Here is a 14,339-nt window from a genome sequence, read left to right as displayed (position 1 = left end):
CTCTGTTCCCAGCATATTACCTACTAAGAGCTGCAGAAGTCAATATGCTCACTGTAGCTGAAAAAGGTAGTTTCTTGAATCATTTATTGAATAGAAAGTTTTGATTTCTACAAATAACACGTCTGCTAGTGTGCCATATCATGTTTTATCTGATGCTTGCTTGTTAAAAATGATTTTCTGATTCCAATGATAAAACAATTTGCAGTTACAGATGATGGAAGGGCTGTCTCTGGAGCATTGGGTACGTTACACACATAGTATTATATAAATAGTTTAGAATGTTAGAAATAACTTAATATTAATGTGTGAAAGGTTGTGCATCATCATGTCTGTGCTAGTTCAGAGTATGTATTCAATCAACTGCTCAAAATGGTCTAATGCTATTTTGTCACTATTCTGGTTATTTACTGTTCCAGTCTTCCATATAATACCATGTTAGTTAGTTTTCCTTAAATGTCTTTTGTTGCTTAGTAAAACGTAATATCTTGGCAACCTATAATTGGTATTTACTGAGATCTGGAAAACACCAGATCAAGTTTTGGAGCAGCAAACTGCTTGAAGAAAGTTTCTTCTAAAGAATGGAGAAATGTGCAGTTTCATTCACAGAAAGATTTTTAACCCACCTCAAACCTAATATGAATCATCAGTTCCTTTTTATGTGCTATTTAACATGTGAAAAATTGAAGGAATACAGTCCCAATAAGAATGTTTGTCATTGAATGAAAGATGTTGGTCTATCTTATGTTGCTAATGTCACAGTAGTGCTGTCTTGGCTAATTACGAAGGAATAATAGCGCAATCCAGTGCACTCCTTGTGCTTCTAAGAAGTATAACTCTTACATTCTACAGAAATGTACTAGGGAAGCAAGTAGTGTGAAGACAGCCCCTAATTGAATTTTGTTATAAACAATATACACTCCTGGAAATGGAAAAAAGAACACATTGACACCGGTGTGTCAGACCCACCATACTTGCTCCGGACACTGCGAGAGGGCTGTACAAGCAATGATCACACGCACGGCACAGCGGACACACCAGGAACCGCGGTGTTGGCCGTCGAATGGCGCTAGCTGCGCAGCATTTGTGCACCGCCGCCGTCAGTGTCAGCCAGTTTGCCGTGGCATACGGAGCTCCATCGCAGTCTTTAACACTGGTAGCATGCTGGGACAGCGTGGACGTGAACCGTATGTGGAGTTGACGGAGTTTGAGCGAGGGCGTATAGTGGGCATGTGGGAGGCCGGGTGGACGTACCGCCGAATTGCTCAACACGTGGGGCGTGAGGTCTCCACAGTACATCGATGTTGTCGCCAGTGGTCGGCGGAAGGTGCACGTGCCCGTCGACCTGGGACCGGACCGCAGCGACGCATGGATGCACGCCAAGACCGTAGGATCCTACGCAGTGCCGTAGGGGACCGCACCGCCACTTCCCAGCAAATTAGGGACACTGTTGCTCCTGGGGTATCGGCAAGGACCATTCGCAACCGTCTCCATGAAGCTGGGCTACGGTCCCGCACACCGTTAGGCCGTCTTCCGCTCACGCCTCAACATCGTGCAGCCCGCCTCCAGTGGTGTCGGGACAGGCGTGAATGGAGGGACGAATGGAGACGTGTCGTCTTCAGCCATGAGAGTCGCTTCTGCCTTGGTGCCAATGATGGTCGTATGCGTGTTTGGCGCCGTGCAGGTGAGCGCCACAATCAGGACTGCATACGACCGAGGCACACAGGGCCAACACCCGGCATCATGGTGTGGGGAGCGATCTCCTACACTGGCCGTACACCTCTGGTGATCGTCGAGGGGACACTGAATAGTGCACGGTACATCCAAACCGTCATCGAACCCATCGTTCTACCATTCCTAGACCGTCAAGGGAACTTGCTGTTCCAACAGGACAATGCATGTCCGCATGTATCCCGTGCCACCCAACGTGCTCTAGAAGGTGTAAGTCAACTACCCTGGCCAGCAAGATGTCCGGATCTGTCCCCCATTGAGCATGTTTGGGACTGGATGAAGCGTCGTCTCACGCGGTCTGCACGTCCAGCACGAACGCTGGTCCAACTGAGGCGCCAGATGGAAATGGCATGGCAAGCCGTTCCACAGGACTACATCCAGCATCTCTATGATCGTCTCCATGGGAGAATATCAGCCTGCATTGCTGCAAAAGGTGGATATACACTGTACTAGTGCCGAAATTGTGCATGCTCTGTTGCCTGTGTCTATGTGCCTGTGGTTCTGTCAGTGTGATCATGTGATGTATCTGACCCCAGGAATGTGTCAATAAAGTTTCCCCTTCCTGGGACAATGAATTCACGGTGTTCTTATTTCAATTTCCAGGAGTGTACATTTGTTATCCAATTCTTGGATCAGTAAAACTAAACAATATCTGTGATTGTGTGTTTCTGATGTCCACTGTCAAATAAGGCAAGCTGAAAGTATTGAGTTTTCCTGCACTTAGAAAGATAAGAGTTAAAGATAAATTAATTGTCATACATTGTCTGTTGGAGCACACCAGGTTTCATGAGAATGTTACCACACTAGAAACCTAATACAATGAACTCGTGGTCTTGTCTGTTTACATGATATGGAATCTCAAAGGAGGTTGATGTATTATGTTTGTCTAAGTACAATAGGAGGAATTCAAATGTTAAACATTGAGGACTATAAATTAGCGGACAATTCCTGTAGGTAAAATATAGAGAGCAAAGAAGTTGTTATGTTTCACATTTAAATAAAGTAAAACCACTATTTTCTGCTGAGGTCAGCTTTTGAAAGCATGTGCTTATTAATTCTTGTACATAGAATCCCATGGCGAAATTTTCAAGTTTTCTAGAAGAATGGATTGCTAATTAGTTCCGCCACACAAAAAAAGGCAAATAGTAATCAGCGTATATTTCAATATTTCATGAAAAATTCAAGTAAAAAATTTGTTCTTTTGTTGTTTTTCTCTCCAAAATTGCTCAGGGATACAGAACTCTAATTGACAACATATTTGTAAATGAACACTTAATTGTTAATATTGTTCATCCAGTCATGAATGTCTTCTCCGATCATGATACACAACTAGGCGTGCCTAGTACCTTACCTGACCACAGTAAAGTGATATCAAGGAAAACAGTTACTCATTAACCCATTCTCAGACGTTATTTTTTTTAAATATTTGTTGTAATACTGACATTATTTACTGTGTAGTTTTGTTTTATTCAAAGACATATTTACATTCACAAAAAATGAAGAAATATAGTTGTTATAAGGTCTTGTAACATAATAACCATTCACACACAGCTCTGTTGTTTATAAACACAATGAATCATTTGTCACAAATATTTACACACAGTGTAGTAGTGTATGGTATATTGTGAAGTGCATATGATGACCCCCTGGTCATGCATGTCAACTCCACCCATTCTTTGGTTGTAATTGATATAACAGTTTTGCCTTAAATTTCTTTTTCCACATCCATTTGAAAGAATTACAGTTCTTGGCCCAGGAGAAACCATGTTGCATTTGTTTGCTAGAAATTCATTTAGAAGTCACCGAGGAATCTGAATTAAAGGGGTATAATCTTACTTGAGACAAGAGCTAAGGGTGGGGTGCCTGTCTTTGTTGATGACAGATGCCACTTGTCTCCTGCCCATTTTACGGTGGCCATACAAGTTATTGTAGTGGCAGTTACCACATCAGTTTAAATCACAGTACAATTTTTACAGCTTCCACCTCATAATCCACTGGATGCAGATCCACTGAGAGAGCTCTTCTGGGCACTCCCACATGCATTCTTCCTTGTGGTTAACTTCAGTTCACACAGTGTGGCATGGGGCTTGGCTACCTCTTGATCCAGGGATCAAATTATCAACCACTTTATCCATTTGGATGGATGTGTGTTTTGAACTCTGGTCAGTTGACACACTGTGCTACAGCTACGGGGTCATATTCAGCTGTTGATCTTTGTTTTGCACCCCTGCTATTGCAGACTCATTTCAGTGGGAAGTGGCCACAGATTTGTATTGCAATGATGTCAGGTTGGCAACACTACGCCAACGCAGACTCTTCGAGAATGTCCTACAATAAATAATTATAAAAAGCGTTGTTGTTAAGCTGTTTTTAAATGTTTACATTTGTTATAAATATAATCTAAGTGTTAAATTAGTGGAAGTGTTAGTGAAGTATAAAATAAAAATAAACGGGGTAAGAAGTGTATTTTTGTTCTCGCACCTGTAGCACGAATCCTAGGCCTAATTTCAGCCACACAAATCGTAAGTATGCAATGAATTAAACTTATAGGTAAATATCCAGTTGGTATAAATATAATATAAGTGTTGTTACATTAGTGGAAGTGTTAGCGAAGTGTTAAAGAAGATTAAACGGGGTAAGAGGTTTATTTTCCTTCCCGCGCCTATAGCACGGATTTTAGTCTTAATTTCATGTGCATGTATCGTAAGTAAACAGTGACTTAAACGTATATGTAATCACTAGTTTTTTTATTCAGTACTCTTTTAATTTATTTATATCTGCCTGAATAGTTTCTAGGGTCCTTTGTTTACATTTTAGTCAGTACTTAAAGCAGTTTATATGATTTCTGCTTGTACCATGAGTGAGAACTGTGTGACATGCCATAGGATCGTTAGTTCCGGAGTGTGGTGTGATGGGTGCTGTAGTTTCTTTCATTGGGGGCAAATGTAGTGGCGTGGGAAATGGCTTACTAGTGGTATTGTAGGATCTGCAGTAGAGATAGGAAAATACTGGAACAGGAAGGGAGAATTGCAGCTCTTCTAGCTGACCTAGACAAGGCAATGGAGAATCTGGACAGGGTAAAGAGGGAGAAGGGTGAACAGAGGTGGGAAGTGGCAACAGGTAATAGGGGAACAGGCAAAGGAGAGCATTAGACAGCTTAGTCATAAATCTTGAAAATATATTTGACCTGTTGCCTCAGTCAGAATTGGATGAACCTCATGTAGCCGAAGCTGTAGAAAGGGCACAACAAGTTTTCAAGGACTTGAAAAAGGTAGAGAAATTTGTAAAGAGAAAGAAATTTCTGTTGTTAGTTAGCTCCCATGGTAGAGGTGTTGGCCAACTACTGCAGGAAAATCTAGGTCCAGAGTACCAGGTCACAAACTTTTTCAAGCCTAGTGCAGATCTTGATTAGGTAACGGGGATGTAGGTTCTTTATGCAAGGATTTCACAAAGGAGGGTTATAGTGGGTGGTCCAGAAAATAGCATTGACAGAGACTCTGAGTAATCAGAAACTGCCAGTTCAACTTCGCCAAAGCAGTTATAATCTCATTAGTATGCAGTATCAATTATCTTTATTACACCAGAACATTCCGGGACTCAGAAATAAAGTTGCTGAACTACTCATTTCTATTGATGAAATGAATTCATCTAACCAAATTGACATAATCTGCCTCTCTGAGCATCAAGTGACCACTGGTATAGATAGATATGTTAGACATTTCAGGATTTAAGCTAGCGTCCTACTCCTGCAAAGTAGATATGGATGGAGGAGGAGTTGCCACATTTATTAAAAACTGCCATAAATGCAAGAACATTGACATTAATAACTTGTGTTTAGAGCAGCATCTCTAGAAGTATGTGCAACAGAAGTAGAGTTCCATAACAAATCCCATATAATTGTAACTTTTTACTGAGCACCTGCAGGAAGTTATAATCTATTCATAAATCATCTAGAAGCCCTTTTGGGTTATTTAACAGGAAGAAACAAAGAAATTTTGATTGCTGGTGATTTTAATACAGATTTTCTAATGCAATCTTCCAGTAAACATTTACTGCAGTTAGTAATGTTGTCTTTCAATATAACTCACGCTGTAAACTTTCCAGCTAGGATCACTAAATCCTCAAGGACAACCATTGATAACATTTTTATAGGCAAATCAAAGGAACAAAATCATACCATAAAACCTGTAATAAATGGACTATCAGATCATGACATGCAGCTCTTTGTTTTAGATGTAAGTTCTAAGCAGATTATGAACACTGCTAAATCTAAGTACAGGAGAGTAGTCAATCAACCAAAAATTGAGTGTTTTAGAAAACTGCTCAGAGATATGAACTGGAAAGATGTTTATAGTGCTCATGACATGAATGAAAAATATAACACATTCATGAACAATGTCAATACCATGTTTGAAGACTGTTTTCCTCTAAGAGTTACTCAAACTAAACAGAAGTCTATAATAAAACCATGGATTACACAAGGAATAAAGATTTTCTGTAAGACAAAAAGGAAAATGTATCTGTCGACCAAGATGAGCTCTAGTGATGATGATTTAGCTAAATATAAGGAATATTGTAAAATATTTAAAAAAAGTAATTCAGACATCTAAACAAATGCACTATGAGAAGAAGATGGGATATAGTGAAAGAGGAGAGTGGTAGAACCAGAAAGGAAGAGGAGCAAATAGCATTAAGGGTAGATGACACATTAGTAACTGATGGGCATAGTGTAGCAAATCTATTTAACAAGTACTTTATATCCATTACTGATAGAATGGGATTGTCCGGATCAGTAAATAATGCCCTTGAATATATGAAGCTAGCCTTTACAAGTAGCTTCAGGTACATGAATATGTCACTCACTTCACCAAAATAAATAACTTCCATAATAAAATCTTTCAAAACAAAGCATTCTAGTGGTTACAATGAAATATCAATAAAGTTAATTAAGGCATGTTCTTGAGAGTTTAGTACACTTCGAAGTTACTTGTGTAACAAGTCAATTATAACTGGGACATTTCCTGACTGGCTAAAATATGCAGATGTTAAGCCTCTGTTCAAGAAAGGTGATAAAGAGATACCATCAAACTACAGGCCGATTTCATTTTTGCCAGCATTCTCAAAAATTTTAGAAAAAGTAATGTACAGGCAGCTTCTCAACCGTCTGACCACAAATAACATATTATCAAGAACTCAGTTTGGATTTGTGAAGGTTCTGATATCGAGAAGGCTATTTACACCTACAGTGAAAATGTATTTAATTCATTAAATAACAAATTACAAGCAGCAGGTATTTTCTGTGATTTGCCAAAGGCATTTGATTGTGTGAACCACAATGTCCTTTTAAATAAGTTAGAATTCTATGGTGTCATGGGCAGTGCTGCAAAATGGTACAAGTCATAACTCGCTAACAGGAAACAAAGGGTGTCAGTGCAAGGGACTAGTGAATTAAGTCATCAGTCATCATCAGAATGGGAAGAAATTACATGTGGTGTCCCACAGGGACATCTTAGGGCCATTGCTTTTTCTTCTGTACATTGATGATCTCTCATCAGTTACACTGCCAGAAGCAGAGTTTTTTTTTTTTTTTCAGATGACATAAGTATTGCAATAAACAGTATGTCGAGTGCAGTTCTAGAAAGATAAGCTAATGATATTTTCATGGATATTAATAAATGGTTTAAAGCCAACTCACTGACATTAAACTTCGAAAAGACTTACTATATGCAATTCAGAACCTGTAAGAGGTTTCCACCTAGCATATGCATAAAGTATGAAGAAGAGCAGATAGAAGAGTTTGACAGTCTTAAATTCCTGGGATTACAACTTGATAATAAATTCAGTTGGGACCAACACACCACAGAACTGTAGAAACGCCTTAACAAATCTGTATTTGCAATTCGAGTGTTAGCTGAAATAGGCGACATAAAAAGATAAATCTTGCATACTTTGCCTACTTTCATTCCATAATGTTATATGGTATAATATTTTGGGGCAATCCTTCAAGTCAAACAAAAGTTTTCAGAGTCCAAAGGCGTGTAATATGTATTATTTGTGGAGTAAATTCATGGACGTCCTGTAGAAACCTCTAACAAACAGCTTAGTTCATACATACAATACCAGGAACAAAAATGATATGCACAAGGACTTAAAAGCACTTACTTTAGTTCAAAAAGGGGTCCACTACTCAGAAACACTCATCCTCAATAATTTGTCAACAAACATAAAAAATTTGGTTACAAATAAAGATCAGTTGAAAAGGAACCTGAAAGACTTACTAGTGGCCAACTCCATCCACTCCATTGATGAATTTTTTAATAAAAACAAATGATTTATTGTATATATTCATACTACTAGTATTGTTATTTCAGCTTTTAAAAAAAAGAAAGAAGGAAAGAAAGAAAAAAAAAACATGTTCCACATTCACGAGGATCTCCTCAGCACAGATCTATGGAACGAAAACTAATCTAATGTACCTTCCAGTGAGAATTCATCTACTGACTAGAATGGCATCTCCTCTGCAGTTAGGAGGCCTTTTAAATGCTCTTTGTTTGCAAATGTCTTCACAATTTTCCACCTTACTGTGACCATTATAAAGCAACTACAGCTTACCGCAAGGAGGCTGGAAACATGGACCATAAACTGGTTTTAGGTTCTCACATTAATTTCAACTGTGCTTGTTGAAGTTTTAACGAACCTGAGCTCTCAATGGGGACAATACTTTACATTTTACAGACACTGTGTGCTTTTTGGACCTTCTATTTTCCTCAAAATTAACTTGGCTCTCACATCTGAAAGACCTGCATACAAAGTTCTTCAAATCATTGAATATTTTGAAATGCCTTGGTGGAAAGGTGTAAGCTAAGAGATCCTGCCTCTTGCAGTTTAACAGGGCATTTACCAGATCACGGTTAGATTACAGCAACATGCTTTATGGATTACCCCATGTTTTCTATCCCAAGATGTTACACAGTCCACGATGAGGGCTTATTGACTGGAGCCCATCACAGCCCATTTCAGAGTCTGTGTGCAGAGGCTGGTGAAACAATACTCTGGATTCTGCAGAACCTCTTCCTGACTCGACAGCCACTGATATTCAGGGTGTTGCCTCAGTCGTTGACATTTAGTGTGATGGTCCACCCCAGCTTTGAGCAGCTCTTCAGGAATTGGGTGCATGTGACCAAACCAATCAGAATACATGCTACTAACTGTCTCAAGAATCTGGATATATGAGGCCACTGAATACACAGCCAAAGATGGAACAAATTGCTGCCTTGGCATCTTCAGATGCCCAAAGTGATTTCAAGCTTGACACCACACAAGAAAACTTGTACCCATATTATGTTTTATGGCACAATTTTCTACAATTTTAAGTTTGTACCATAATTTTATTATTGTTTATACAGCTAGCTCCCAGCATGAGAATGCACTCTGTTATTAAGCTATTTGCCATGATACAATTTTCAAAGTATGTTTTCCGGAACAATTTCACAGGCCTCACAGAACAAAGTTTCTCATCTGTTCTGACTCACTCAGTGCACTAGTTAGACCAGTTGATTCAGCTCATCCATGACTCCTTAAAGCAGATACAACACTGAGCCAAAGTGGTAATGTTTTGCTGGGTATCTGGACACATCGAGACATAGTGAAACGACATAGAAGACAAAACACTCAAAGAAACATGTCTAGATGGTGTTTCATGTAGATGGCATGATTTCAGATGTGGAGGGACAGAAATGAGCGTGTCATGCTCAACTGTTCACTGGATACAAAAACCAATCACTGAAAAACAAAACTAGATTTTGTTCTACTTCCAGTTTTAAATAAAAATTCGAAATCTTAACTACATTTCAAGTGCAGCAAAGTTCATGCAATGCGTTTTTATCTCTGCAAACACTTTAAAATTTTGAGTAATGTTTTATTTGATTTGATGTGGCACAACAACTGTGACAAATAAAAAAGAAATTGAGCCCTATATCAAGTGAAGGTATCAGACAGTAATATGTGTAAAAATCAGAGTTTTTCACCAAATACTTTTCTTAAAATCGGATGATAATTACTTCATAGTGGCTGGAACACTGTTTCTCAGAACAGGTAGCAGCATTGGGCAAGCATACAGCAACAAAAAAACACACTCAGTACAGAATGCAGTAGCACACCTACAGCAGCAAAAGGGTTAATGTTTTATATTAATGACCTGGCAGGTCTTATATAGTTTGTTGTGAGCAGTCAATTGCAGTTTGAAAACAATAACATTCAAAAATATAGTACTAGAGGGGCCACTAACCCTTGTGTGTGTGTGTGTGTGTGTGTGTGTGTGTGTGATAGAGAGAGAGAGAGAGAGAGAGAGAGAGAGATTGAAAACTGATAAGTATAAATCACTATATATGAAAAATAAAAGTAGCTGAAGACACACATGCTTGGAATGACATGGGGCTTTATTAGAACCAAAATAAAAAACAAAGTATTGCTAGACGCATGAAAGATCTCTTGCGCGTGTCGTTTGGTGATAATCGTGTGCTCAGCCGCCACTTTCGTCATGCTTGGCCTCCCAGGTCCCCAAACCTCAGTCCGTGCAATTATTGGCTTTGGGGTTTTCCACCTTACTGTGACCATTATAAAGCAACTACAGCTTACCTCAAGGAGGCTGGAGTTTGGCTTTGGGGTTACCTGAAGTCGCAAGTGTATCGTGATCAACCGACATCTCTAAGGATGCTAAAAGACGACATCCGACGCCAGTGCCTCACCATAACTCCGGACATGATTTACAGTGCTGTTCACAACATTATTCCTCAACTACAGCTATTGTTGAGGAATGATGGTGGACATATTGAGCATTTCCTGTAAAGAACATCATCTCTGCTTTGTCTTACTTTGTTATGCTAATTATTGCTATTCTGATCAGATGAAGCACCATCTGTCGGACATTTTTTGAATGTTTGTATTTTTTTGGTTCTAATAAAACCCCATGTCATTCCAAGCATGTGTGTCAATTTGTACCTCTATATATACATTATTCCGTGATTTATTCAGTTTTCAAATTTATACTGAATTTTTGATCACCCGGTATATGAAATTTAAATCTTACATTCTCTGTGAAATGTACATTGTGCAGGGCCAGGCGTTGTTAAGGTATTTTGTGTGATTATGAGCATGTAAACTGTAGTCACTCTGTATGTGGAGAGAGGGTAGTCTGCTAGCAGAATGACCATGAAAGTGGAAACAAAGTTCTGGCTTGATAAATGAAACACAACAGGTTATTAATAGATGTGTTAACAGGGTTTTTGTGGTTAAATGTGGTCAATGGGAGCATGATTCATCTAAGTGCAAGTGCAGTAATGTATTATATAGAGAGAATTTCAATGCTGCAGCATTATGACATAACTGAAATAGTGAAATGTTGAAGGTAGTATTTGATGGCCACAAAATTGTGGGTATATGGATGGTAATATAGGTAGCTGGCATAAAATGTGAGTGGCAGGAGGCCACATGCAAAGGGTGCAGGTATGGTTGGTGGCTTGATATATTATGAAGTTAGACTGTGGACAGTAGATGGAAAACTTTGGTAATGTAAAGCAGAATGGATAAAATTAGGCAAAACTGATCTAGAATTTTGTTTCTGTAAATAGTTTGAGTCTAGAAATAACACATTTCCTTGTGTGCAATTTTTTGTTCTGCTCTACCTCTGCTAGTTTCTGAAGATGGGTTTCTGATTGTAGGATCCCAGGAAGTAACAGTTGAAGAAGATATCATGACATTAATACAGAAAAGTAAGCAGTACTTAGTTTTTTTTATAACTGGTGTAGTTTCTAGCACTATCATGCATGAAATCACATATTTTACATTATGTTTACTAGTTTACAAACATAATTTTTCTGTTTTTGTCTCTGCAGCAATTGTAGGAATACTGGGAGTACTGGCCAATTCAGGTGATCTGTCTCAAGCAGGTAAGATCTCAAGAGATTTGTTTTGGAACTAGTTTGAAGTCTTGAAACAATACATTATCTGAATCAAATTTTATGTGTAACCTTATGCTTACCAGTCCCAAAAGATTATTTTCTGATTCCAGGGGAACAGTTTGCTGTGCCAGCAGAAGCTTTCCTGGCTAGACTTAGAAGGCGGAGTAAGTTCTGAAGAAAATATTATATAACAATGTTTTAGATGTTGAGATAATATGCTTTATTGTCTAAAATATTGAGCTAGTTCCAAAATCTGATTTGTCCAAAATGATCTTCAGTTCTTGTATTGCTCTTCAAATTGTGTACACACTCATATAAAACTATGCAAGAATTAGTTTTCTCTAAATATTCTTTGGTGCATTAAAAAGCTTAATGATGTGGCAATCTATTATCGTCATGAAGTTGCACTGCCTTTGTTGTTCAGGAGTAAGATACAATGTTGCTTCAGACATGCATTAATGCTTTCTACTTGAATGTTTATCCATCATGATTTTAATTAGAGATGAGTCGTGCAAATTCCAGTCGCATGATTTCAAGTATCACCAATTCTCTAGGAATCGACTAGTATTGGAATCGAACAATTCCAGTGTCTTGGGCATGTTAGTGTTCTCATTATACCTTCCCCCCCCCCCCCCCTTGCAGGTCTGGGGGTTAGAATAGGCCCGTGGTACTCCAGCCTGTTGTAAGAGGTGTCTAAAGGAGTCTCACATGTCTCGGTCTTTATGTGATGGTCCCCTGTTGGGTTTGACCCCAGGGTACCTTACATGGTCCATCGTGTCCATCATGTGCTGAAACCTCTCACATCCATCAACGTTAATCTACACTTCTGCTCATTCTCCAGCTATTGGGCGAGGTCACCCTCTTGGGTGCATTTTCCTACATCCACTGTCCAGTATCATTTTCTGCACTGATGATGATAATGGACTTGTTTGTTTGTTTGCACCTGATATCCAGCACGGTCGCCAGTCCATTGTGGTGGGGCCGCCATGTACCCTGTTGGTTATAGGCTCCTGACTATGCGGGGGTCGCTCTGCTGATGCCTGCGCCATTAACTCCCCACTTATGCTAAGGAGTAGATGTCCATCACCCTGGGGCATCAGGACTCCCATCAATGGCCATCCATCCAGGTGGCCTTTGCTGCAGCTAGGTGGTGCCCGTGGGGAGGGATCCTGGTCGGAGTGGGTGGCATCAGGGTGGATGACACACTATGAAGCATAGTACATCACCTCTTGCTGATGGTTAACCACCAGCAGTCTCTAAGCGTTCAAGGGCTCAGTTTAATGCACAGAAGTATGACACCAAATCATTCCTCCATAGCCACACCATAAGAGGAATGCCAGGCTATGGATGGCAATGTATCTTATTCGCCCTGGTAGCTAGTATGTTCAAGAGCTGATGAGGAGTTCTTTGTGTCAATGAAGCCTCAGTCTCGGGTCACTAGAATGATTGTTTGTGCAGCGGAAAACGCGATCCCTTGTTCCTTAGGGTGCCCACGGCGAAAGACAGTACCTTGTTTTAGGAGGTGGAGGGATTGTCCAAAATGCAGTCAGGGATGGTCTCGACAAAAACAGCATCCTCCGCTCAGTCACGGGCATTACTCACTTGTGACAAGCTGGGGAATGTTTCTGTTACCCTCATGCCCTATAAGAGCTTCAATATAGTGCAGAGTATTTCTTCCACAGGGACCTTCTTTTGCAGTCTGTCAATGAGCTGCGTGCCAGTTTAGAGTGGGTAGGTGTTCATTTCGTCTGGTGCATCCATCGGGGTCCGAGGGATAATCACATTGCCACCAGTGTGTTCATCTCGGCCTTTGAGGGTGACACATTGCTGGATGTTCGGCCATATGTTGTCCTGCTGTACTTCTAGCATTACCTGTAAAGGTTTTGGATGTCCTTTGCATCCCAATACTCCATGTGCCACACCTCCCATCTCTGTCAACTGCAGACAGCACTTTCACCTTGCTCGCTAGGCTGCAGGATTTTACAGTAAGAGAGGAAAATCATGGAATACGAGACCCTGGACCGACTGACCTACACTGAGGCAAAGAGGAAATTCGAATTTCTAGCCGCATCAGTTCTGCCAAGTCCAGTCATCTCTCAGAGGCAGAAGACTACACCTGCCCCCTTTGTGTTGGGGGGCACTTCCCTTTCTGTTGCTCCCACATCATCTACCTCAGTAGCAATGCCCCCAAACCATTGGGGTCACCAGACCCCAATTCTGAGCTGGAGAAGCGTAAGTCTTCTTCGGCTCCTCTTGCTAGGAACGGGTCTCTTGATCTCTCCATTCCCAGGTTTCTCCGACCGGAGTGGCTGTGCGTTTCTAGGCAGTACAGTCTGGAACCGAGTGACCGCTACGGTCACAGGTTCGAATCCTGCCTCGGGCATGGATGTGTGTGATGTCCTTAGGTTAGTTAGGTTTAATTAGTTCTAAGTTCTAGGTGACTGATGACCTCAGAAGTTAAGTCGCATAGTTTTCAGAGCCATTTGAACCAGGTTTCTACTAGTGGGAAAGATTACACCTGCCAGTGGCTGCAGTGCCCAAAAGCAGCTGGTCAAAGTTCTTAATGATCCTCCTTAGTCCTGGAAACTGAATCAGTGAAGCCCTCCCAGCCAGAGAAACCCAAGGAGCAGTGAGAGAAATCAAAAAAAGAAG

General features: G+C 40.3%; 1 protein-coding gene across 3 annotated transcripts in view; it reads left to right on the top strand.

Annotated features, from left to right (window-relative positions):
- LOC126298940 (uncharacterized) overlaps nt 1-14,339 on the top strand; it is a 256,120-nt gene that overhangs the window by 45,614 nt on the left and 196,167 nt on the right. For all 3 annotated transcript variants that reach the window (XM_049990540.1, XM_049990538.1, XM_049990539.1), the window contains exons 9-13: nt 13-66; nt 206-241; nt 11,448-11,498; nt 11,622-11,675; nt 11,798-11,851. In XM_049990540.1, the coding sequence (XP_049846497.1) occupies nt 13-66; nt 206-241; nt 11,448-11,498; nt 11,622-11,675; nt 11,798-11,851 (249 nt within the window). The remainder of the gene's footprint in view (nt 1-12; nt 67-205; nt 242-11,447; nt 11,499-11,621; nt 11,676-11,797; nt 11,852-14,339) is intronic.

Source organism: Schistocerca gregaria, chromosome X (genome assembly GCF_023897955.1).
Source record: "Schistocerca gregaria isolate iqSchGreg1 chromosome X, iqSchGreg1.2, whole genome shotgun sequence".
Taxonomy (NCBI): Eukaryota; Metazoa; Arthropoda; class Insecta; order Orthoptera; family Acrididae; genus Schistocerca; species Schistocerca gregaria.
The sequence above is the reverse complement of the archived record's forward strand: the minus strand, read 5'-3'. Positions and strand labels throughout refer to the sequence as shown.